The 25,180-nt window shown below is 43.1% G+C and overlaps 1 protein-coding gene across 50 annotated transcripts in view; it reads left to right on the top strand.

Moving 5' to 3' along the window:
* ST3GAL6 (ST3 beta-galactoside alpha-2,3-sialyltransferase 6) overlaps positions 1–25,180 on the top strand; it is an 85,473-nt gene that overhangs the window by 3,401 nt on the left and 56,892 nt on the right. For 15 of the 50 annotated variants that reach the window (XR_011529016.1, XR_011529023.1, XR_011529027.1 and 12 more), the window contains one exon: positions 15,685–15,840. Coding sequence is in view for 16 of the 50 variants with exons in the window: in XM_070582144.1 (XP_070438245.1) it covers positions 8,889–9,015; positions 15,685–15,840; positions 19,096–19,201; positions 20,718–20,781 (453 nt within the window). In the remaining 34 variants the exon portion in view is untranslated. Of the gene's footprint in view, positions 1–2,579; positions 2,683–8,888; positions 9,016–15,434; positions 15,576–15,684; positions 15,841–19,095; positions 19,202–20,717; positions 21,976–25,180 lie in introns of those variants that run through there. The other 35 variants (XR_011529013.1, XR_011529015.1, XR_011529014.1 and 32 more) reach the window with 8 other exon arrangements.

The following is a 25,180-nucleotide window of genomic DNA, read 5'->3' as shown; positions in this document are numbered from 1 at the left end:
CACCATGGTGGGGTAGCAGGAGTTTCTTCTCCTGGGGGTGGCTCCCCAGCACTGAATCAGCACTAGTGTCTCCGACCTGCTGAGGAACTTGGCTGCCGTATGGCCGGACTAAGAAGGGATGAGATTCTGGGAGTGGGGTTGTGAGGGTAAAAGAGTAAGGAGCAGTCGGGTCTGAGTCTCTTCCCCGTGTCCATATTTCTTCTTCTTGAAGAGCTTTTGGTCACCCAGGGGGAATGGCCAGCTTGCTGTTTCCTGCCACAACCTTCGGCTTCTGACCAGGGGCTTTCCTCTTCCTGGTCCACTGGGAAGAGAGGGTGGAAAGCACCCAACCCTGAGGAAATTATGTTGTCATAAGCACTGAAAAGCTGAGTGGAAAGGTTCTCTTCTTCCCCGTTTTCTCTTTTCCTCATTACACCTAAGACAAATGCTCAGTTGGCGTTATTTTGTCCAGAAGCATGTGATGCTGGTCTGTGAGGATTCTTTGAATGTCGATTTACTTTTTATCTGGTTGGGAATGGAGATGAGGAGAATGAGACCTCCAGATGACGAGATGGCAAGGAGCTGGAGATTCCATCCGGGATCAGGGTCCCTCCCACCTTCCTCAGGTTGTGGAAGCACGGCTGTGGGTCACGGTCATGGTGCTGCAGGTGGGGGCAACGAAGGAGCAGAGAGTGGTTTTGCGGTGGATCTGGGGTGACTTTCTGTGTGGTCGTCTTTAAGGTGGGACCTGAGATTCAACCAATATTTACTGAGTATTCACCATGTAACAGGAGATGTTCTAGGTGCTGGGGCAGGGTGGGGGTGGGGCATGCAGCGTTGAACAAAACAGACAGAGCCCCTGCTCTTATAGAGCTTATGTTTTTGTGGAAAATGGAGTCAATAAACAAGACAAATAAATGAAGATAGAATGAATGTTACAAAGACAGTCCAGCGTGGGGGTGTGCTAAAGAGGGGCTGAGGGAAGCCTCTCTAGAGGACCCAGAGGGCTTCTCTGAGGAGGTGATTTTGTATTGAATATAGTTGACATGCAATATTGTATTAGTTTCAGGTGTATGATGTGGTGATTCAACATTTATTTGTGTTACAAAATGATCACCCTGATAAGACTAGCTGCCATCTGTCGTCATATAAAGGTGCTATGATATTGTTGACTGTATTCCCTAGGCTGTACCTTACATCCCCCGGACTCATTTATTTCATGACTGTAAGTCTGTCCCTCTTATTCCCTTCATCTGTTTCCCCCTTCTTCCCACTCCCTCTTCTCTGGTGACCACCACTTTGTTCTCTGTATCTGTAAGTCTCTTTCTGTTTTGTTTGTTCATTTGTTGTGTTTTTTAGATTCCACATATAAGTGAAATCATAGGGTATTCTTCTTTCTCTGTCTGCATTATTTCAGTTAGCATAATACCCTCTAGATCCATCCATGTTGTCAAAATGGAAGGATTTCATCCTTTTTTATGGCTGAGTAATATTCCATGGTATATATACACCACATCTTCTTTCTCCATTCATCTACTGGTGGATACTTAGTGGCTTCCATATCTTGGCTATTGTAGATATTTCTGCAGTGAACACAGGGGTGACTATATCTTTTCAAATTATTGTTTTCATTTTCCTCGGCCAAATACTCAGAAGTGGTATTCCTGGATCATACGGTAGGTTTATTTTTAGTTTTTTGAGGAACATTCTAAGGAGGTGATATTTGAACCAAGATGGGAATGATGAGAAGGAGCCTGTCAAGCGAAGAGCAAAAAGAAGAGCATTCTAGGCAGAGAGAACAGTGACTGCAAAGGCCCTGAGGCAGGAATGAATTGGGAGTGTTTGGAGGACTTAGAGCCGAAGAAGATTGCAGCGGGGGAGAGAGGAGGAGGTGGAGCTGGTGAGGCAGGCAGGCAGGCGGGCGACAGCATTTGTGAAGCCTTCAAGGCTTAGAAAGGAGTTGGAACTGTGTTTTAATTAGAATGGGATGCCATTGGAGAGTTTAAGTTAAAGACTAACTCAGTCTTCACCGAGTGGGCAATGAGCTTTCCTGTTTGTCTCTCTCTTTCTCTCTCTCACACACATTTTCACTCTCAGTTGGTTTTTCTTCTCCCCATTACTTGGCCATCCCCAGTTTCCTCTTCCTGGTCCTGGGCCAGGGCAACAGAGAAGCGGGGCTCAGAGAACCCTGGACAGTGCTTCTCTCATCCTCTGAAATAAATCCATGTTCTCACTTAGACTCAGCTTCATACAGAAAACTCTCCATCACCAGCCCCGATGTCTCAGCCTCTCTGCAGAATGAATATCTAGTTGTCTCTAAGAAGTCTCTGGATTAGCTGGTGGTATCTGAAACCAGATAGGAAACATTAGTTATCTAGTCAAATCGATCACAGTTGGTATCTTTTGCAAGATAAGGATCATCGCAAGAGGCAACATTCTCAGTAACACAGAGGCCTCGCCTCTCTGAGCTCTGGCTCCCTCTCCCAGCCTGCGTCTGTGCAGGCTGCTGTGGGAGCTCGTGCTCTTGTTAGAGTGGGTTTCAGCGGAAATGCGTAGGTCGCTTGTCATATTAGAAATTTCATTTCTGTTGGTGCTGTGGAGGATCTTGGCAGTCTTCAAGTAGCGCTTGAATCTTGCAAGCTTAGGTCCAAGTTGATATCTCCTGGTAGCGCCGGTTTATCTGAAACGGACTGTTTTTATCAGGTATCCTTTGATTTCAGGGCAGCTCGGTACTCTCTGGGGAGGCCAGGTACACTCCTTAGAGAGAAAATTGTTTTTGAGATTCTTTAGCCAGATGCCCTGCTCATTTATTAACTTACACTTAATGTAACTAAATAACTCGCTTTCGGTTTTTTGTGCCTGTTTCTTCCTGCTTGATAAGATCTGGAGCACGTTTCTATTTGAGAGGGCACTGCCTGTGTCTCATCTTGTTCTCCTGTGTCCTCTGTACCTGGTGCACTGTCCAGAACATTGCAGATGGAGCAAACATCTGCCAAATGACTCGTTCAGTGTCCGTGGATTAACCCACCATGTTAATACGTTTGCTCAGCTGTAACATCTTTGCAACTAACTGTGAGGATTATCCATTTATCATCTCAACAACTCTACCCCCGGAGAAACCAGGTGAAAGATGAGTTCATCCCTGTGTGTTTGTGCATGTTAATTAAGCCTCTGGTTTAGGAAAGTTTTTTTCCTAAAAATATTATAGTGTACATTTGCTGAGAAGTAAAATACCTTGTATAAAAACGAGACAAGTAAAAGGTACATAAATGTCATCAGATGGATATTCTCGAATTCACTTTCATGTACAGTAAGCTGTCAGTACAGTTTCCTAAATCATAATTTATGATTGTTTGAGTTGAGCTAGTCAGACTTGTGGTTATATTACTGAGGAAACAAGTATGTCAAGAAATGAAAAACAAAATCTTTTCTCTCTTTAATAGTGCAATGTCTGGGGGGGGAAGGGGCACATGTGCACGCCGATGGATGGAAATTAGACTTTGGGTGGGGAACACAATGTAATACACGCAGAAGTCGAAATATAATGGCGTACACTTGAAATTTATCTAATGTTATAAACGAATGTAACCTCTATAAAAAGTTACTTAAATTGTGCAACATCTTTACTCCATGATTGCACCCACTGCAGTAGGCAGAGATTTGTGTTGCTTAAGTTCCAACACTTATTATGATATTTCTTAGGTTTTTATTAGATATCATTTAACCTGGTTTGAGACACAAACAAGTGCCTGGGGATGAAAGCTCTCGTCGCAAGAGTGCCAGACCTGGAGGAGTAGGGGAGCAGGCCTGGCCCAGGGGGCTGGGGTGGGTTGCAGAAGAGAGGTCAGCCTAGCTCTGGCTAAGACGCATAGTGACAAAGAATGAGTCTTCAGAGGCTTTCTCTTGGTTGATAGAGATATTCTGTATTCATATTTTGAAAATTCTAAATATTTAAAGGTTCTGCCTTTTAGATTTGTATTTTCCTGTCCTGCAAGAACCTGATGCTCTATGAACACGGCCTTCTTGTCTTTGAGCTGATTTCACGGAGTCCCCTCTCCCAACCCCATCAGATTCTAGTCCTCAGAGAGGTTATTGCCCCACTGTTTCTGACAGCTTGCGGGAGTTTCCTTTTAGGAAATGTTCTACTGCAAATGTTTAGGCCAGCACCACAGAAGGTGCTGCTTTTATTAAAATAATAAAATAAAATATAAAACAAAAATAATTAAAAAATATAATAAATGAAATAAAATTAAATTAAGTGCTTTTATTAAGCTCTGTACAACCCTTTAGTATGTAAGAGTCCTTCAAGAGTTAAGGGATAGAGGAGACAGAGGTGAGGGAACATGTACATTTTCTCTGTTTACCGCAGAGCCAGAGAATAAAAAGAGGTCATATTGATTTTTTAAAAATTCCTTGACTCTTGTTTATGGGCAATATAAAGTTAATATAAAGTATAGATAATATAATAATACTTAGATGTAATATAAAATTGTAAAACTGCATTTAAAAATTGGAAAATAAGTTATCCAGGTGCCTTTAGATGAGAGCAACAGGATGATGACCCAGGCCTTCAACCGTGAAGGGGTTTTCAACTGCTTTTCAGCAACGGCGATTAAAGTTATAATTTTACTTAAATGATAGATTCTGAAAGTGAGAGGAACTTTCTGTTGTGAATGTAAATGATCTTTGTGAGATAAAGGACACTGCTGTCAAAAGACTTCTGATATTTGGAGTCAGTATTTCAGGTCAATGTGAAAGTAAATTAGCTAATCTCTCTTGTTTGACCCCCACTTTGCTACAGACAGATGGGAAGTAACTGTTTTCTTTCCTAAGCAGGATGTTAAGAGATATGTCTACTTTCTGATCATGAAGTACCTGTCACTGTTTTCCAGATGCTGAATTTTGGGGAGGACAGATCTGGCCCACTTATAGCAAAAAAACTTTTTACAGATGTAGTGGGGAGAGCTCTCTGCTTTCACCATAAAATAGTATAATTATATTTTTATAAAAATTTTCTACCCAAGCTGTCCACCTGTGACCACCAATATTCTTGTCCATGCACCTTTTATAATAATTTGCCTCAAGCTTGATTTTCATTATGGAAATTTTTCTCCTATTCAAAAATCCAGAGAATTTCTCCCTGGTTTTGAAGTTTTCTGCCATCTCTCGTGCTAACTTCCTTTTTCCTGTCCCGTTGCATCTGCAGCCACTGCCAGCCTCCGGGCTTCAGCATCCATTCTTTCGACACTTAGTCCTCAGTCCTCTCTTCTTCTGCTCGGCATCCCACCATCCCAGCCAGATGATACCTGTGCTCGGTTTCCAGCTTCGTGGCTTACCCCTGCAGGACTCTGAACAAGTTGCCTAACTGCTCTGAGCATCACTTTCCTTATCTCTAAATCTGAAATAATGTCCACATCACAGTTCTTATGATAATTAAAAAGAGAACACATATAAATAGTTCAGCAGAGTTTCTGCCAAATATCAAACATTTAATCAATGTTAGATGCTATTATTGCTATAACGCTATTATTATAGCATTATCGTAGCTCTTTTCTTCTTCATGTAGTTAAAATTAACTTTCTCCAGAAAATCTTTCTGTTTGACCGTATCTAGCTCTAATCTTTTCTGGAGTCTGTTTCCTCCTTAGCACTGACTTCACTTTGGACTCGATTAATCTACTCATGTTGTATTTCTTTAATTATTCAGTGAACAGCAACACATATTTGGGCCTCTCTCCTGTGCCAGGCACTATGCTATTTATAGTATAGGGGGCCACAGAGGAAGGATGTGTGCGTGTGTGTGTGTCTGCGTGCGCGCGCATGTGCACGTGGGCTTTTAGTGGAGATGGGGATGAAAATTTGTTGGTTGAATAGCACTATGAGTTTTTCAGAATGAATTAGGATGAGGAAGCAAAAAATATTCTCTTCAGTTGTCCATTAAACAACTTAACATCTTTGAGTTTTTAAAATATAGTTTAAAAAATATGAGAGTTATAGTTATCCCTATTCTTGAAACAGCTTTCCATGCGCTTCCTTTCTGAGAGCTCTTCTTTCCTCATCCAAACGCAGGGTGGTGGTAGAAAGGGAGCCCTCCTGGAAGAGCGGAATCTCAACAGATGATTCTAATGTGTGGCGGGGGTCGGGGGAAGGTTGGAGGCTAAGCGGGGCTCCAAGCAGCAGAACAGCATGATCAAGGCACTGAGGCGTGAAACAGCTCAAGTATGATGGAGAACTGCGCAAAGTTTGATGCTCTTAGAACATAATGTTCAAAGTCAAGCATTTCAGATGACGACACAGGAGAGAATTAGGTGTCAGCTTGATCAGACTCTATCTATGGCCTAGATGTTTACATCTCCCTCTAAGGCTGTGCACGTGGGGCTGGAGGTCCATAAGGACAATTTATAGCAGGCAGATTCTGCACATTGCTTCTGCAGTTGGACTTGGATTCTACTTGTGGCATGGAAGACATCTCTTCCATTTGCTGTTTTCGTAAGAAAATGTGAAACGTTAATTATGGTAATACATAATTGATGTTAGAGCTTTCATTTTTTAATAACCCCAGTGTTAAACATAGAAATGTTAAATATCACTTGAGACTTCTAAAGCATGGGATTCTATATGAAATTTGAGAGTAGAGCTGGGCTTCAACAGGACAGACATCCAAGGAAAACAGTCAGGAGAAGCCCTGCAGATTCATAGCCTGGGAGCTTTTGGTGCCTCCCTAGGACATTTTACACATTAGAAAGCCAAGTGCTTCTGTTCTCAGCTTCATCTTCTGTAATTATGTGCTGGATAATTTGTATGTAAAGTTTTGATCAGTATTTGATTTTTATTTCTTTGTTTGCTTTGCAATTAAATTTTGGCTTCCTTCCCCTCTCCACTCCCATTTTTAAGGCATCATTCATTGTTTATTATGTCAATATGTTATTCAGAGCTTATGCAATATCGGACATTGAATGTCTGAATTATATTTGATTCTAGAAAATCTTATACGATTTTACTCCAAAAATATGTTTGCTACTAAGTTTGAGTTGTGTCCAGTATATTTTAGCTCTCTCTTTTGTTTTAACTCTCTCTTGCTTGGAAATTAAGCAATAGGATCCAAAATACTCTAACCACAAGAACTTGCAATTCCCAGAGAAGAATTAGAGGTGAAAGAAAAACACTGGAACTTACTGGAAATGTAATTAGCCTGAAAATGGAATGTGTGGGAGAGGTCTGCATGCAGGCTAGGAAAACAGAGGGCAAAGCAAAAGTGTCTTAATATGCTCCCAGCAGAGCTGAGGCGGGAATGTTCCCTCCATGTGGGTCTGTGCTTATCAAACAACTTTTAGCGCTCGTGGATTTGCTAATCTGCCAGTTCAAATATATAGACTGCTTGGCATTCCCATTTTTCTCATTATAAGTGAATTGCTTTGGCATTTCCAGTTACACACCAGCCTCCTAGGAGTTGAACATCTCAGGTGAACTGACTGCTCCAGGGTCTGGACCAGTAGGGCTGAGTGGCCAGCTCTTGGATTGTGGCTCCTCCCAGGTAGTGGTCCTCCTTGAGGTTCTACCTAGGATTCCAAGACCTCTATTTCCTGGACAGCTCCATCTTCTCTAATGTCTTTTAAAGTGGAGTTTTCATGGAAATATGTCAGATATGCAGAGGACTACACAAACCATGTAAGTGTGGTTTGACACATTTCTCCCAGTGAACACACCCGTGTAACCTGCCTCCAGATGAAGAACTAGAGTATTTCCTGCCCCAGGAGTGCACACGTGCTCCACCCAGTCATGGGTCCCCTCCTTAAATGTAGCCACTGTTCTGACTTTCACCACCACAGAGTAATTTTGTTTTCTGTTTCTCTTTAACTTGAATTAGCACCCAGGTATTCTGAGTGGCTCTGGAGCATGAGTTCTTCTGGCTAAGGGTGAGGACTGGGCACCCCAAGAAGGATATTTTAGGTTAGATTGTGTCCCCCAAAAAGATATGTTGAAATCCTAACCCCCAGTACTCCAGGATGTGACCTTATTTGGAGATAGCATCATTGCAGATGTAATCAATTAAGATGAAGTCATGCTGGAGTAGGGTGGGCTCTCATCCGATATGACTGGTGTCCTTATCAGAAGCATCCATGTGAAGACAGGGTCACAGGGAGAACACTGTGCAAAGATGGTGGGCTGGAGTGGTGCATCTGCAAGCCAAGGAATGCCAAGGAGTGCCAGCAAACCACCAGAATGTAGAAAGAAGCAAGGCAGGATCCTCCGTGTCAGGTTTCCGTGGGAGCAGGGCTCTGCCGACACCTTGATTCTGGACTTCTAGCCTCCAGACTGTGAGACAGTACCCTTCTGTTGTCGTAAGGCCCCCCGTTTGTGGTGCTTTGTTCTTGCAGCCCTGGGAAATGAATGCAGAGGGTCTGCGGGGGGCCTGCTGCCCTGGCCTCTCCCTCTGCATCCCCAGGTGGTCCTGGAATTGCCCTGGCTACACCCTGTCCAAGCGGCTCCCATCTGGACTGGCTCACAGAGCGCCCTCTCTTGCCCCTGGCTGATCCATATCTGTGATGTGCCCTGTAGGAAGATAGAGGTTCCATTACCATTTTGTGGCTTTTTCTTTATTTCTTCACTGCTCTTCACTAGCGTTTTCAGACTCAGCCAGTTTGGCCTCCTGACACATCCCAGACCGACCTTGCCCATCAGCCCTCCGAGTCGTCCCCTCATTGCCCACCTGGGCCTCTGCTGAGGCATCCTCACCCATCCTTAAGACCCACACTGGGGCCACATCCTCCGTGCAGCTTTCCCAAGTTCCTCTGGTCCAGAATCATCTTTGACAGGGAAAAAAAAGTCAAACTTAATTTTTTAAATGAAATCCATATTTTCAAATGGTATGGCTTGTTGTGAATAAAGGTTTCGTTTTGCTGTACTTAGGCATGTCAGAGATCAGTTGAGAACATGAAAAAGCCCTCGGATCAAACAGCAGCCCAACAATTAGGCCTGTTGGTAATGAGAAACTATGCAGAGCAGATGAGACGACCGAGTTCTTTCTTCAGCAAAGGTTGGTTTTAAACTGCCTCACAACGCACCTGTGTTTTATTCCGGGCTGAGTTTCTGGTGTTAGGAGACACAAGGACCGCACTGTTATGAAGTCCCCAGGGTGACTCCACAGCTTCAGGCCACTTCCTGCCCTCTTCTCCTGTGGCCTTGCTTTGGGACCGAGGGCCTCACTGGTGGCTTTGTCTTAAATGCTCTTTGCGTGGCCATGTCCCTTAGCCTCCTGTGTCTGTAGGCTGGTGCAGCTGTCGCGGGCCTGTGCGCTGCTGACCTGTCCCGTGCTTTCCGTAAGAAGCCATTGCTTACTGCCGGTCACTATGGTGAGCTTTATGTAGTCCTAGTTTTGGTTTCTGTTCTATGTGATTCCTTATTCTCTTGCTAAACCTCTTTCAACTTCTCCTTCCTGCTGTTTATACTATATATTTTTCCCTTTGAGGGAGAATGCAAAAAAAAAATTGCATGTTTAAGCTAATCCTATATTCTGTATAACATACATATTGTGTAATTGGAAAATGATAATATAATGTACTTTGAACCTGTAGTTGAGAGGTTAGACTGAGGCAAAAGGTTATGCTTGGTGTGTTTCATTGTCTGTATTTCGATGTGTGGCTCTGTGCACTTGCCTCTGTACCTGTCTGCTCTCAGCTCAGACAGTCCCTGCACCCTGACATCTTGTGTCATCTGATAGATGGGTGATGCCTTTCTGTGTAGGATGGATGGATGGACAGATGGATGAGTGGATGATGGAGCTGCTCCATCTGCTTGGCCAGTTCTTTCACTGAACTCCTGGTAGGGTAAATTTCTGTTGAGTTCAGGGCTGCTTCCTGAAGCCTGGGAGGGTTTCCCTAGGTCCAAGAGGATTTCTTGGGCTGGAAGCCAGGGATCTAGAAGAAGGGATATCTCCTTGGCTTGCCTATGGAATGTGCTCCAACAGTTGGCTAGTTGTTTGTGAAATGGGGCCGAACGGTCCAGCTCCATAGTGGCCCCCAGTGTGGAGTTACTTCTCTCAGTGGAAACCCACACTCCTTTCTTCGATTGCCTTCTTGGGGATGTGTCCGCCTCTGTAGAAATCTACTGGAAGAGACTTTTCCCCTCCTTCCGAGGAGAAATGCCTCTTTTCAGATTTCCCTTCGCGTTGTCTAGACTAGGTGCTTTTATAGTGTAAAGAATGCAGCCATTCGTAAACAGTTATCCACATTCTAAAACGTCTGCTTTGTGAGGTTTTCTCTGATTCTTGTTTATAAAAAATAATGTTAGAGGTATAGGAATCCTGTAGATGGGTCTTCCCATATTTGTGGGCTTGACTTCAGTTTGCACTTGATAATAAACCTGGATACGGTGTCCTTGAGCTAAAATTTTCTGTGAATGTAAACAGATGATTGTTTTCACCACACTGTTTATAGATCTAACACTTCAGAGTCAAAGACTAGGTGTTTTATTGCTCCGTTTCATTGTCTGCCTTCTCAAATGTTACCTCTCGCGCATAGTAGGCACTGCCCACTCCCTTGATTCTAAAGAGAGATTTTGTTATCTTTCTGTGGGTTGTGCCCTGGCTTATTTTCTGGCCAGAGCACAGAACAAAGCATTCCAGAGAAACCTGCGTTTGTTTATCTACTTGCTCCAACCCTCTGACTTTTCTGCCCAGTTCGTGTGGTTATCAGGAAGGGAAACTGGCTGTATAAGACTCACTCTGTGTCTGCTTTCTCTTCAATATGTTTTCAACAGGAGTACTATAGATTCACTTAACTAGGAATTTATTTTCTAATTTAAAATACTATTAACTTTCAGAATCATAGTATTTTAAATATCTAGGTATTTTTATACAACTTGAATTATCAAAGATTTATGTTTTAGAAAAAAACTCTTTCAAAGTGAAGTTTGAATTCTGAAGTATTTCTAGCATTTTGTAAGATTCACTGTCTTAGTAAAACTGTTTTTTCTAGATTGAAAAAAAGAGATTTGGCTCCAAAATGACATTTAGATAAGCAATTCTCTGAGAACAACCTAAATGTCTGCTTGTAGCAAATGGATAACTTTGTGCCATTTGGTGGATAAAATTCTCTACAGAAGTTCAAGAGAATGAAACACACGTTTCTGCAGCAATGTGGATGGACCTCAAAGCACAAATTTCAGAATATTATGTATTTATTATGTAAACATTAAACATCACTTAAAACAGTCATATAACCTACAATGTTTGTGAATGTGTGTGTGTGCATGGGTGTGAATAAAGAGTGGACTGGCATTCTGTAGAGTTCCCGATAGTGGTTGCCTCTGGGAGAAGAACAGGGTAGAGTGGGGAACATAATTCTACATTTAAAAAATTCCCCTAGAAGACACGGTTATTTTGCTTAATGGGTTCATGGCATTTGTTATTATTAACATTTGAACTTCTATTAACATTTTTGTAATAAAAAAATTACAATTTTGTAATAAAAAAATTCCCATGTACTGTTTCCTAATGAAATAGGTTCCAGCCAGGAACCATACCTTTATCAAGACTCTGGAAATGAGACTAAAGCTACACTAATACGTCTGTATTTCATGATGTCCTTCTGTGAAAAATGAAAATTGTCAGAATGATCTGGAACACGAGGAAAGCTCCAGGTTGACCTGGCTCCTGAGAAGCTATGCCAGCTGAGAGACTGAGAATAGAGACCCTGGCAGCAGACTGGAGGCCAGACCCTGGCTTGACACCTTCTAGCTCTGAGACATTGGACAAGTCAACTTCTCGAGGCCTCGGTTTCCTTATCTATAGAATTAGGATAACTGTGCTTGTCTCAGCGCTGCTGTTAGGATTGTGTGAGTTTGTGCCTGTAGAGGGCATGCAGAAAAGATTAGCTGTTATTATTTTCACCATCCGTCCTACTGTCAGCAGCCTCAATTCTTCCAGTGCACTCTTTTCATTCTTACCTCAGAATCTTTGCAAATGCTGTTTCCTCTGCCTGGAATGCTTTCCACCCTATTTCATCTGGTTAACTCCTTCTCAGAGAAATTCTCTAAGAACTCTCTCAAATTCTTCAGAGCAGCTCCCTGTCCTTCCCCACCCAGGTCACTTCTAGTCATACCATGATTGTAATTTAGTCATTTCTTAGGAACTCCTTGCTAATTTCTGCCTCTTTCCTGGATTGTAAACTGTTTTTCTTCTGTACTACTGTACGTTCAGTGCCTAGGACAAGTGGGAAATTGTTTATTGACTAAATCAAGAAAGTTGTAGTAGAAGGTGAAAATTTTCAGAGTTAATTTTATCAGGAAATGAATTTGACTCAATTTGCCTAAGGGGTTAACCTACCAGTGTTAGGAAGTAAATCTAGGATTATATGATTTCATAAAAAATATGTATCGCATGTATTGGCTTACTTGTATTAATAATTATAAGGTACCCCATATTCAGGTTTGCATCGTATTTGTAATTTGGCCTTAGAGGATCATCTGATGGATTGTAATATAAGTGTCGCCACATATTTTCGTTTGCTGTGGAGAGCAGGACAGTTTCCAACACCTTAATCTTAAGATTTGATATATGCCCCTCAGATTGTTCACCCCTGAGCTAACTCACTTCTTTCTTTTAAAGACAGCAACAGAGGGATTACCAAACAGGAGGTGACACTTCCCAGGGAGCAGAATAAGCTATGTTCCCTCAGAACAAACTGACACAATAAGCAGTTTGAGGAAAGGGCTTGTGTAGATCCGATGGAATGTTACCTACAACTTTTAAGCAAACTAAAACAGTAAACCCTTTGGAAGGGGGACTTTCAGAGTCAGAGAAAAGGCAGGAAATGAGTTCCCTCTTTGCTGTGATTTCATTTAGTCTGGGAGAGAAACCTAAGAACGCTTTAAAATTTGAGGACGGCCTGTGTGTGTTCAGATATTAGCATATTTTTCCAGGAAAGACGTCACATAGGATTTTGAACTGATTGAAAGCCCAAAGTTCTTACATATGTAAGGGAGCAGAGCCAATTATGCACAGGCAAGAAACGGGGACTTTCAAAGCATTGAAGGAAATTTTTATGACCCAGTTGGGAGGTGGGGAGGTGAAATTCAGGGCTAGGAAAATAATGGAAAGCTCTACATTGAAGAAAAGGAAGACTACAAATCGGGCCTCAGGAGACTCCCCCTCCCACCTTTGGAGACACGATTTTATAACATCAGTCACTGGAAAAATTACTTTATAGCCATATTTCCTCTCATCCTACTTCTCTGTTAACTGTAGTACACTGAAACCACAAATAATTGCATTTTGAATGCCAAGCATATATTTATTCATTCAATCGTCCATTCATTCATCAGAACACACTTATTTGCTTTCAATTATTTGCCAAGCTTAGAGTAAGAGCATCACTTTTTTTTTCATGGAAGTGAAACATCTCTTCTTTAGAATTGTGCAAAATTAGTTATCGTATGATGTAGGGGGCACTGCAAGATACCAAGATACAAACTTTTTTGGAAATTTGAATCTGTGGACTCATAAAACCGTGCTCATAACCACGTAAGCTATTTATTAATCATCCGCTCCCCACTCAGGGTGGGAGAGTACCTTGTAGTCATGGTCAGAAGACTCTGTGCCCTTAGGGAGGCAGTGGTTGAAATAACATTCTAATGCTTGTAATCAAACTACGTCCTGGACACTCGGGACCCACCATCTTGACCCACAGCATTGGCATCACTTGTGAGCTTGCTGGAAATGCAGATTCTCAGGCCCAGAGCTACTGAACAAGAACTGACATTTTTTTTTTTTTTTTTTTTTTTAAAGATTTTATTTTTTCCTTTTTCTCCCCAAAGCCCCCCGGTACATAGTTGTATATTCTTCGTTGTGGGTCCTTCCAGTTGTGGCATGTGGGACGCTGCCTCAACGTGGTTTGATGAGCAGTGTCAAGTCCGCGCCCAGGACTCGAACCAACGAAACACTGGGCCGCCTGCAGCGGAGCGCGCGAACTTAACCACTCGGCCACGGGGCCAGCCCCAAGAACTGACATTTTTAACAAGGTGCTCAGGCGATGCCAATGGACGTTAAAGTTTAATAAGCACTGCTGTCCAAATCCCTCTCCAGTGGGCTTTAGAGCAGAATATCTTTAGTAAGGAGCAACTCATTGCCAAGAACGCAACCTGCATGATCTTTAGGAAACCTAAATAGTAGCAGGTTCCTCCGCACTGACCTCACACCTAAGTCCTTGACTGTGGCCGTCACTGGCCTTGGCTTAAACCCCAGTAACCTTCAGAAGCAGGCCAGTGCCCCTTCTCTAGGAAGGCTGTTCAAACACGAGAATGGGCTCTCTTGTTCCCTCCCTCAGTTAAGCTTCTCCAGGTGTAACTAAACCCATCCCGCAGCTGCTCCTGGTCTGCCATTGTTGAGGTTTCCTTACCAACCCATTCAGATGAGATCATCTTAAAGGACCCTTCCAACTTCAAAAGTGTGATTGCTGCTTTACTCCAGCTGGTAATAATAGTAGCCGGTAGAAGATGAGAGAAACCCAGGAGCTGTACTTGCCATACATTTAGGGAGAATGATTCTGAGGCACAAATTTATCATTATCCATAATTTCCTTAGGTTCAAAATTCCCTCTCATGGTGGATAATCCTGTTATAATAATAGCCACTAAAGAGCACAGCTCTGCTGATTTCCAAATGCGTCTTAGCGTTACAACAGTGAAATGCATATAGAAATAGATGAAAAGAAGCATTTTCTGTTTCTCTATAAATTTTAAACTTTTAAGAAAAAATTCCCTGTAATCCACAATTCCGCACATCAACTGATTTCATTTTTCTCTAATGCCTTTCAGTAATGTGTTGCACACACCTATATGTAACAGAAATAATCTCAGTGTCCTCAGCTTTTTAGAATCTCTCTTGGTAGAATCTAAATACTTTTTCATGTTACTATATGATTTCCATAATTAAGCATGATTATTTCCTTATTGCAGGACATTAGAGTTCATAAGTGGCTTCTGAAATAAAATATTGGCCATATTTTTGTGGGTTTTGCTTTTTGATATTTGTTTCCTAAGAATTTTTTTAAAAATAGCATATTTTCTACTAACACAAGAAATACAGAGCATGCGGTTTTTGTGTCGGGGTTAGTCTTGTGTAAAAAAAGCTGTACCAGGAGCAGTTTGAGTTGTTTTCCACATCTTTTGAGAAAGTGGCCCAAAGCACTTTCCCAGCTAGTTCCTCTTCCCTCCGGTGGCCCCGGCTTCCTTCCCCTCACTTTCTGCTGGATGTTTTTATTCTCTTGACCTCCTCCTCATGCTGCTCTCTCCCTGCCCTGCCTTCCTCTTCCGAGGGTGTCAGAGCAGCAGCTCCTCTCCCCTCCGCAGTGCACGGTAAAGCTGTGCATGTGGGGAGAGAAGATGAACAGTAAGACCCGGTGCTGTCGTCACCCAGCTGCCTTGGATTAATTGAGCTGCATGCGTTGCTTTTTTCAAGGAGACTGAGCCGGACCCTGTGGATAACCAGTCATGAACTACTGGAATGGAATACGTGCTGCCCATTTTGCTGTTGGATTTGTTTGTTTGTTTGTTTTTGGTAATTTCATCATCCTGTAAAGCATTTTGGGAGGGGTCAGAAGTGAGTTTATTAAAATAGTGTTTTCATTAAAATTTCTTTAACGGCTTAAAAGTTTTCATGAGTAGCTGAGCCATTCTTATCAATGTGCCCTCCTTGTGTTTTATTTCAGCACTTGCAAAGGAAAAACCAGCACCACCCTCTGTCTTGGATAATTTCTGGGGGAGAGGCCCCAGCGATTTAGCAGAAGGCCTCCTGAGCCTCCCGCACCACCTCCTTCACCTTCAGGAAGAGAGGGCCTTTGGGGAACAGATTCCTAAACTTGCAGGTGAGCCAAAGCAACACTGCCATTGTCCCAGACCTCTCACATGTGAGTTTGAACACTTGAGATGCTCTTATACAATGTTTCCACCTCTGGCAGGTGACTTTAAAATACCCTCTCCTTCTTTGCATACGGCTGCCTGTTAGTTTCTCTCTTCCTAGTTTAACATGTGGCCAGAGGGCCTATGAGACTATTAATATAATCAAGGACTCTTCAGCATATCCCAAAGTCGAGCTATGGAAATTTTAAAAATTACTTTTATTCTCAGTCTGAGTGGGCCTCCTTTGGGACTCTTCTAAACCAATATGGAAATGAAAGAGTAAGAAAACTCTAAAGTTAAAACTGGAACATGTGCTCCACAACTATTGTAGAAACTACTGTTAACAAGCTGTGTAGCTTTGGGCATGGTGCTTGGCCTCTCTGGGCCTTGTTTTCTCACTAGAATGAACTCTAGTTCCATCTCTGCCATTAAATGCTGGGATTAATAATAATTTCATTAAAGTACCTTAGTATAATTTTTAAGTGTATTCTCCTTACCATTCCTGGAACTCCAATGTATAAATTTTAAGACACCAGTTTAGAAATTTGTTCTGAGAAAGCTCTGGAGCTCAAACATCCACCAGGATTTAGCTCCATGTTTTACCCATGAATCCATAGTCTTTCTGATTTGTTAAGGTTCATCAGAGAACAATTATTCTACTAGAAAATTTGTTACGTCACTGTTTGGTTTGGACATCGTTTTGTGAAGGACACATTGACTGAGAACATTGTGCGTTAGTGGTGCTGGCAAATTTGGACAGTCACAGTGGGTTTGGCATTTAGTCCTTAGGAATCTCCTGAGCTCTTCATTGTTATGACTGAGATTATTCACGAGATTATTCAGACATCTTAATTTAATGGAATCTGGGCTATAATCATCTTGGTGATTTGTGGAACTGCTTTTCCTGTCAATTTTTACATCTCCTGGCATCAAGAAGATGGAAATATTTTGAGTCTTTATAGCATACTGGTGAAGAGCATGGATTCTGGTGTGTGCGTGGGTTCAAATCCCGGCTCCACCACTTACTACTTGGGTATCCTTGGGTACATTGTAATTTCTCTGTGCTTCAGTGTCTTCATCGCATGATAGGGATGACAATAGCACCTTTCTTTAAGGTTGGTTTTGAGGATTAAAAGAATTATACATCAAAGGACTTAGAACAGTTCTGTGACGTAAGTGTTCAGAAAATTCCAGCTATTTTGCTTGCCGTGTGTCGCAGTGTTTGTTCTTCTGCCCCATTCTCCAGTCTCCGGCTGACAAATCCTTACCTTGTTAGACATTGCTGATTGATCCCGGTGCTCACTTCTGAGCCTACAACACAGTATTTGAATCCTTCTCAACATTATAAGGGATCCAAATCAGAGTGTAAGATGAAACCTGTCTGCCAACTCAGATTATTTGTAGACTTCAAGATTTTATTTCTTGCTTCAAGACATAAATTTGATATGCTGATTACAAATCTGGGTTGGTTGGTTGTTTTTAAGACTCAGAGCAGTTTTATTATGAAAGGCATAAAGAGGTGTGGCTTCTATAGCCAGAAGCAGGATCTAATTCTAAGACGAGTTTTGCTACTGACTTACTGTCTTTACTGCCTTGGGTTTTATATTTAGAAGCAGATGAGTAATCCTTGCTATCATAGGTCCTCTGAAGTGCTAAAACGAATGTGCAGAAATCCTAGCTAGCACAGTAATGGAAGCTTAATTTTTTGAGGCCATTATTAGCATAATTTCATGAGTTCATTAGGATCTTTACTGGGATGTTATGAAGTTAGTGAGGGCTTGGAGTATGGGTGGCTGATGCTTCATTAGTTTTAAAAGAAGAGGTAAAACTAGACCTCGGGAGTTCTTACGTGTGCCAGACCTCTTTCTACGTGCTTTATATTTACCACTTACAGTAACTCTATTAGGTAGTATCATTATTCCCATTTTACAGCGGAGGGAACTGAGGTATAAAGAGGTTGAGGGTCATACGACTAGTCAGAGCTAGAGCTGAGACTCAGACCTGGGGTATCTGATGGCCAAGCAAGCAATCTTAACTCCGAATTGTGCTGCCACATACGGAGAATAAACTGCATGAAGAAGATGCGAAGTTAGATGGAAGGACCAGATTATAGAAGTCTGAAATGCCAGGCCAAGAGATTTTATGTTTATTTGGTGACAGTGGGAAGCCACTGAAGGTTTTTCCCCAGGCAGGGACAAAAGGAGAGCTGGGTGTTGAGGATTTTATGCCCGGTACAGCATGTGGGCTTGTTGAAAGGGAAGAAAGATTAGTGATCCTTCCTGGTAGCTGAGAAGTAACGAGACCGTGGGTTTAGGAAACAGGATTAAGATAAGAGCTTGAGAACACCTGTGGTTAGGTGTGCCAAGCAGGACGAGACCTAGGAGCACAGGCAGGGAGGCGAGAGGAGTGAGACCCAGGCCAGTGCGGCACCCCCAAGGCAGGTGGCTCAGGAATCGAAACCGTGGAGATCAGAGAGGATGGGAACAGAATGAAGGGCGGTGGGTTATCATTGTGCACCACGATGGCCCTGCATTGTGCTGGGGGAAAAGCCACATGAAGACGTTCTCCCGTGCTCCTGACGCTGCTACTTAGGAGTGAGGTCACCTTTGGCAAATTTGTAAATTTTCCTAAATCCTGGCTGCCTCTTCGGTAGTGTGGTGACATAGCACCTTACTTGGTCTACATGCCCTGAACTCCTGTGGTCTTTCCACCTCTAAAATCTGTCATTCTTGGGTCCAACCTGTGAATAGCAATAATTGGAAACGTTGTTGTAAAGGATTGGCTGGTGATTCAGTCGTACTTAAGTGACGCAGAAGGCGATGCAGGATGGAGTGTGTTCCTTTGGGTGTAATCTGAGAGGAGTCCGATGGTTCCTCTCACAGGTACCAGTCTTATCGTAGTGATACTGGTAGTAAATAGAAGGATTAGACCGAAAACAAAGTAGGAATGAAAATGTCCAGGGATTTACAGAGAAACCACAAACATCCCCTAGAGTGGGGAGGGAAATTTTTTTCAAAGCAACTTATTTTCTAAGAGAGTGTAACTAGTTTCTTCAGAGAAAATTCTGTTGATTGGAAGTGTTAAAAGGTCAAGCCCAAAAGACTTTTAAAAGGGGCAGCGTGGAATTTAGGGTGCGCTTCCAGTTCCTCTCAAAGACTGTTCTTTGTGAAGCCCTGATGCCCTCAGTGGGGTGTAATTCCTCTTTCTTCTGACCTCCTCAGGTGGCACTTCGCAAACACTCAGATCCCCAGGGGGCTTGTTAAAATGCAGATTTGACAATGTGGCTCGGGGTGGAGACGAGATTCTACAGTTCCACCAACTTCCCAGGTGATGCCAATACCACTGGTCCATGGACCACACTTTGAGTACCAGGGGTCTAAAATATTTACCTTTAGGGGTCCACCTGCTGGTGCAGCAGTTAAGTTTGCATGCTGTGCTTCAGTGGCCTGGGGTTCGCCAATTCAGATCCCGGGCATGGACCTGGGCACGGTTTATCAAGCCACGCTGTGGCAGGTGTCCCACATATAAAGTAGAGGAAGATGGGCACGGATGTTAGCTCAGGGCCAGTCTTCCTCAGCAAAAAGAGGAGGATTGGCAGTAGATGTTAGCTCAGGGCTGGTCTTCCTTGGGAAAAAATAAATGAATAAATAAAATATTTAGCTTTACTTCTCACAACAGATAATCATATTCATTTTGAAACAGTGTAACTTAGCTTCCTCACCAGGTGGTGAACTCTCTTCCCCATATCCTGAAGTAGAATACACACTTGTAATGAGTGCTCAGTATTAATAGATTAATCCATTCTTACCCTTGTCAGTGATCTGTATTATTCAGTGGCATCAATAATTAGAATTGTTATAGGTAGGGGCTTTTTCCTTCTAACTAAGGGATTGAGGCAAATCTGGTGTTCAGAAATAGGCACCAGAATGCAATATAAAATTTTCTTATTAAGTTAAACATACATTTACTATATGACCCCTGAAAACATACACCCACCCAAAGACTTGTGCTTGAATGTTCGATGTAGCTTTATTTATAATAGCCAAAAACTGAAAAGAAACCAAATGTCTGTTAGCTGGTGAATTGACAAGCTCCAGTTTTGTGGTCTAGCCATACAGTGGAATACTACTTAGCCATAAAAAGGAATGAATTCCTGGTACAAGCAACAACATGGACAGTTTTTTCAAAAGCATTGTACTAACTGAAATAAGCCAGAAATAAGATACATGCTGTAGGAGTCCATGTGTATGAAGTTCTAGAAAAAGCACAACTGTAGTGATAAACAAATCAGGAGCCAGGAAGCTGGGGAGGAAGTCGACTGCAAAGATAAAGATGGGAACTTTTGGGGTCGAGGAAAATGTTTAGTATGATTTTGGTGGTTATTACATGATTGCGTATATTTGTCAAAACTCATCAAATTGTACACTTAAAAGTGATGAATTTTACTATATAAAAATTTTATCTCAACAAAATTAACATAAAAAATTGGCCACAATCATTAACCTGTTAATAATATCTAATACTCCTTAGAGGCCTTCTTATCAGTGGGATATTAATATAAGGAAATAGAGAAAAATTCCAGTCTAGGAGAAGAAATTGGTCTCTGGGAGAAAATGTGAATCAACAGCAGGAGCATAAGACGTTCCCTTCAAAGCTGCTTTGTGTATTTTCAATGTAGTTGAGTCTAAAAGGAGAGATGTTAAAAGCAGGAAGTGCAGTTCTTTTATTTTTCACATCCAGCATAGTATGCTGTTAGCTGAATGATTTTAGTGTGTTCTGCTGTGCTATTAAAAACCAAAAGTCTGCTGAAAAGTCACTCCTCTCCTTTTTCTGTTCTTTGTAGCGAGCACACCCACTTTCCAGGGGAGGATCCAGTCGTCTGTTTGGCCGCGAGGGCTTGGCTATAACTGGGTGAAAAGATGTGTCTCCATGTGCTAAGGGTGAAATCTGGCACAGCCATGACTTTCTTGAGAGAGAGAGATGGAGAGACAAGTGTATGTGTGGAAACTCACTACATGTCACTGTATTAGCAGAAGAATTGGGGGAAGAGGAGAGAAAGAAAGTGAGCTAGTTATACATGTTCTGTTTCTGCTGTGTGGAAAGAAAAAAACTGTGTATTTAAAATCAGCCAGAATGTATATACAGTTGGTCCAAATTGTTGAAACTGTAGGAGAGGAAGAATTAGTCCTCTCCCATCTAGGTCCTTCTGGCTGGCCTAAGAGTTAAATTGACATGAGACAGAATAATGGGAGAAAATCAAACAAAGCTTTATAATATCTACATGTGGGAGAAACCCAGGAAAACTGAGCAACTCGCCAAAATGGCTGAGATCGCTCCCCTAAATACCGTCTTCAGCTAAAGACAAAGGAGGGTGTTTGGGGTAGAGGTTTGGGACTTCAGGGAGAGGAAGGCAATTTACACAGAGATGGAAAAGCAAATGGGCCAACCATAGACAGTGTGGCCTGAGACACGTTTTACCTTACATTACAGTTCTCTTATGGCATTAGCTCCTTCCTGGAACAGGCCTTCTGTGTTAAATTCTTTCAGACAGTTGGGGGACGGTCAGAGTCTTTTTCCAGAGTATTTTGTTCTTAAAAATAAGCGAGGGCCAGCCACGAGTGACTAAGTTTGTGTGCTCCACTTGGGTGGTCCAGGGTTTCGCTGGTTCGGATCCTGGGCGTGGACCTGGCACCACTCATCAGGCCGTGCTGAGGTGGTGTCCCACATGCCACAACTAGAAGGACCTGCAACCAGAATATACGACTATGTACTGGGGGGTTTTGGGGAGAAGAAGAAAAAAACATTGGTAACAGATGTTAGCTCAGGTGCCAATCTTTAAAAAATAAATTAAATAAAAAATCAAGCCAAAGAGGGGGCTGGCCCCGTGGCCGAGTGGTTAAGTTCGCGCACTCCGCTGCAGGCGGCCCAGTGTTTTGTTGGTTCAAATCCTGGGCGCGGACATGGCACTGCTCATCAGACCACGCTGAGGCAGCGTCCCACATGCCACAACTAGAAGAACCCACAACGAAGAATGCACAACTATGTACCGGGGGGCTTTGGGGAGAAAAAGGAAAAAAAAAATCTTTAAAAAAAAAAAAAAATCAAGCCAAAGAGACACATTTTGGGGTGGGCAATTATGATCCCCCACGGAACTATACAAATAGTTTTTTGGGAGAGGAGGCACATAAATCAAATTATAATTTTTGGGAGCCGGTCCCGTGGCCGAGTGGTTAAGTTCGCGCACTCTGCCTGGGCAGCCCAGGGTTTTGCCAGTTTAGATCCTGGGCGCGGACACGGCACTGCTCATCAGGCCATGCTGAGGCAGCATCCCACATAGCACAACCAGAGGCACTCACAACTAGAATATACAACTATATGTTGGGGGGCTTTGGGGAGAAGAAGGAAAAAAAAAAGATTGGCAACAGATGTTAGCTCAGGTGCCAATCTTTCAAAAAAATTATAATTTTCTATTAATGTACTCAGTAACATCAGAGATTTTTTCTTTAATTTGTATCAAATAGCAGTAGCTCCACACTTCAGATTTAAATTTGGCTTTTTCAAGTGTAATATTGTATATGACTTAATTTTGTGTGTGTTGTTCTTTATTCCTTAATTATGGCTGATTGAGAATTTCAGGCTGTTCTAGCAGAAACCTCACCAACCAGACTACTGGTTCCTTAAGAGTTATCTCTTTAATTGTGAAATGAGCAGTTTTTTATATTATAATGTTTCTAAGTAAATGTATTTTAATAAATGTATACATTTAACATATCATTCCCTTACTTTACTTAAAAAAGATATTAAGTGAATATATTAAGTTATGATATTATAGTTAAAAAATACTGTAATTATAGTTTCCCATAATGTGCAATTTATATACCCAGATGGATCTGGGTTTGGATTCAGGCCGCTGACCTGGGAAATGAGCATCCCTAGCCTGGAGGTGCCGCACCCTGTGAGAAAGGTCTTGGTGCTGGGCATGTAGTAAGTAGTTATAAACTGTGCTGTTACTCACAGGATCCTCACCACCAGAGGCTGGAGGTCCTTGGTTTGTAAATGAGGATCTTCCAACTAGTAATAAAGACCATAACTTAAAGAGGGGCAGTAAATGAGTTAAACAGGACTGAGGCCTTCACATCTGTCACTGTGGGGTCCTGTGTGTCTCTGTTAAGGCCTTAGGGAGATGAGTAGATCTAGGAAGGTAGGGGGATCCATGGGGCTGGACCCAAAAATGGGACATTACTGCATCTCGAGAGCTGGAGCTGATGCTCACACCATCACGAGATTGCAGAGCAGAGTCATAAACAGCAATAAATGCAAAGAGGAAGAAAGTGAGGATGTAAGATCTGTTGGCCAAGTTCAGACAGACAGTCTCGAGTGTGTGTCGGTGTGAGCTGAGGACTGGTGGAGACCTAAATGGAGAAGGGCCTCTCTGGGGCGGCACGGATGCAGGCGGTCAGCAGGGCCACCCGGTAAGGGAGTGGAGGTGAGCCATGAACAGGGGCACCTGGCTGAGGGGAAGGTTGTAGCTGGAGTCCTGCTGATGTTGAGATATGTGCCCAGAGGGCTGTGTGGAGCCGGAGGGGCGTCGTCTTCTAATTTGCACAGAGATGCAAGTTAGTGGGCATTACTGTTGAGCAGCAGCATGCTGGGTGTGAGAGAGACCGAGCAGCAGAAAAGCAGAACATCTGTCCCTGAGGAAGCAGAGTGCATGAGGGACAGATAGGGACATGCTTTAGGATCTGGCTACTAAAGGATTGGAAGTTGGGCTGCAGGGCTGATGGCGTGGCTGAGAGAGAGAAGAATGCAGACATTGGAAAACCAGGGTATAATTCAGGGACCCGGCACCAGGAACCAGGCCTGGTGGATGAGGTGTCCCTGGTGGGCGTGCACCAGCAGGAACCTGACCACGCAGCTGAGATGCTGCTCCAGGGCTCCTCAGGCTCCCTTTTCTTGGGCCAGGACCAGTCCAAGAGCTGGGGTGGGACCGAGCCTCCAAGGGGTCTGAAGGAAACTGGGTGCAGAGGGGCAGGGGGGCTGGGTTCGTGTGTGCTCAGATCTTGAAAAGTGAAAGTCAGGGTGTTTCTTCCTGGTGTGGTATGCTGTCGGTTGAGATAGCCACAGGGTTTTTGTGCTTGGGGAATAGAACAATGTTTCCAGAATCATTGCTGAATATGCTTTTTCTACCCAGTTCTTGGAAAAACAAGCTCCTTTTGGTTTGAGAAAGGATTAGGAGAGTCTAAAAAATCTGACTATTTTCAAGTCAGTTCCGTAGGGTTTGTTCGATTTTATAAACGATGCTTTCGTGGTTGCTGTGTGCATTGAAACAGGCTCCCTCCAGTTTGATGCTTGGGCTTACGAAAGTTTGAGAATCACTGCTCTAGGATACTCAACAGAACCATGGAGGAAAAAAATAATGGATTTGCTGAAATATCGAGGGATGGGGCTGGGAAGAGTGAGGCTGGGAGCATTAGGGTTGTATTGCAGCACAGTTTGTGACTATAACCTTTCTCTCCATTTCATCAATCCCTAGAACTGATACTGCTTAAGGGGCTGGTGGGATAGACAAAGGAGGGAAATGTCTGTAATGTTTTGTACCCAAAAGATGGGCGTGTGCCCGTCTGTAAAAGCCCAGTGTGGGGAGAGGCAGTCCAATGCCTGGGCTCCTGGCTCAGAGATGCGGTTTGAGTCCTGGCTCTGCTACTTCTCTGCCCAGGAAGGGCACAGCTCCTCTCAGAGCTTCAGTTTCCTCATCGGTACGATGGGAACTGCAGCTTTACCACCCCTCACACGATGGCCTTGAGGGTTACGCCAATAGCATTTACCACTGGCCTTGCACATGCCAGTCAGCCTTTATTCATTGGGCATTTGCCGTGTGCTGGGCATTGCAGGCAAAAAATTAATACACAGCATCCAGTTATGGGATCCGTGTCGCATGTTCTGTGTGATGACGGGGATGGTCAGAAGTGCAGGAAAGGAAATGGTAGACAGACAGCACCTGCTCGTGGGTCACTGCTGTGACATCAGTAAATTCTTTACTGTTTTTTTTCCTCCATGTAGCATTTCCTACAGCAGTGGCTCTTAAACTTCACTATGCATAAGAACCAAACTGGAGGGTGCTTGTTTCAGTGCACACTCCTGAGCCCCAGAGATTCAGATCAGTTGGGGGCTCAGGCCTGTGCCTGTGAACATGCTCCCAGTTGGTGCTGACCCTTGGAACTGCCAGGTCACTTTGGGGAATGCTGCCCAGGGGCCTCCTCCCCTTCACCAATATCTGAATGCACCCTCTGGAATGCGGCCACCAGC

This window comes from Equus przewalskii, chromosome 18 (assembly GCF_037783145.1).
Source record: "Equus przewalskii isolate Varuska chromosome 18, EquPr2, whole genome shotgun sequence".
NCBI lineage: Eukaryota > Metazoa > Chordata > Mammalia > Perissodactyla > Equidae > Equus > Equus przewalskii.
This window is presented reverse-complemented; position numbering and strand designations above follow the sequence as displayed.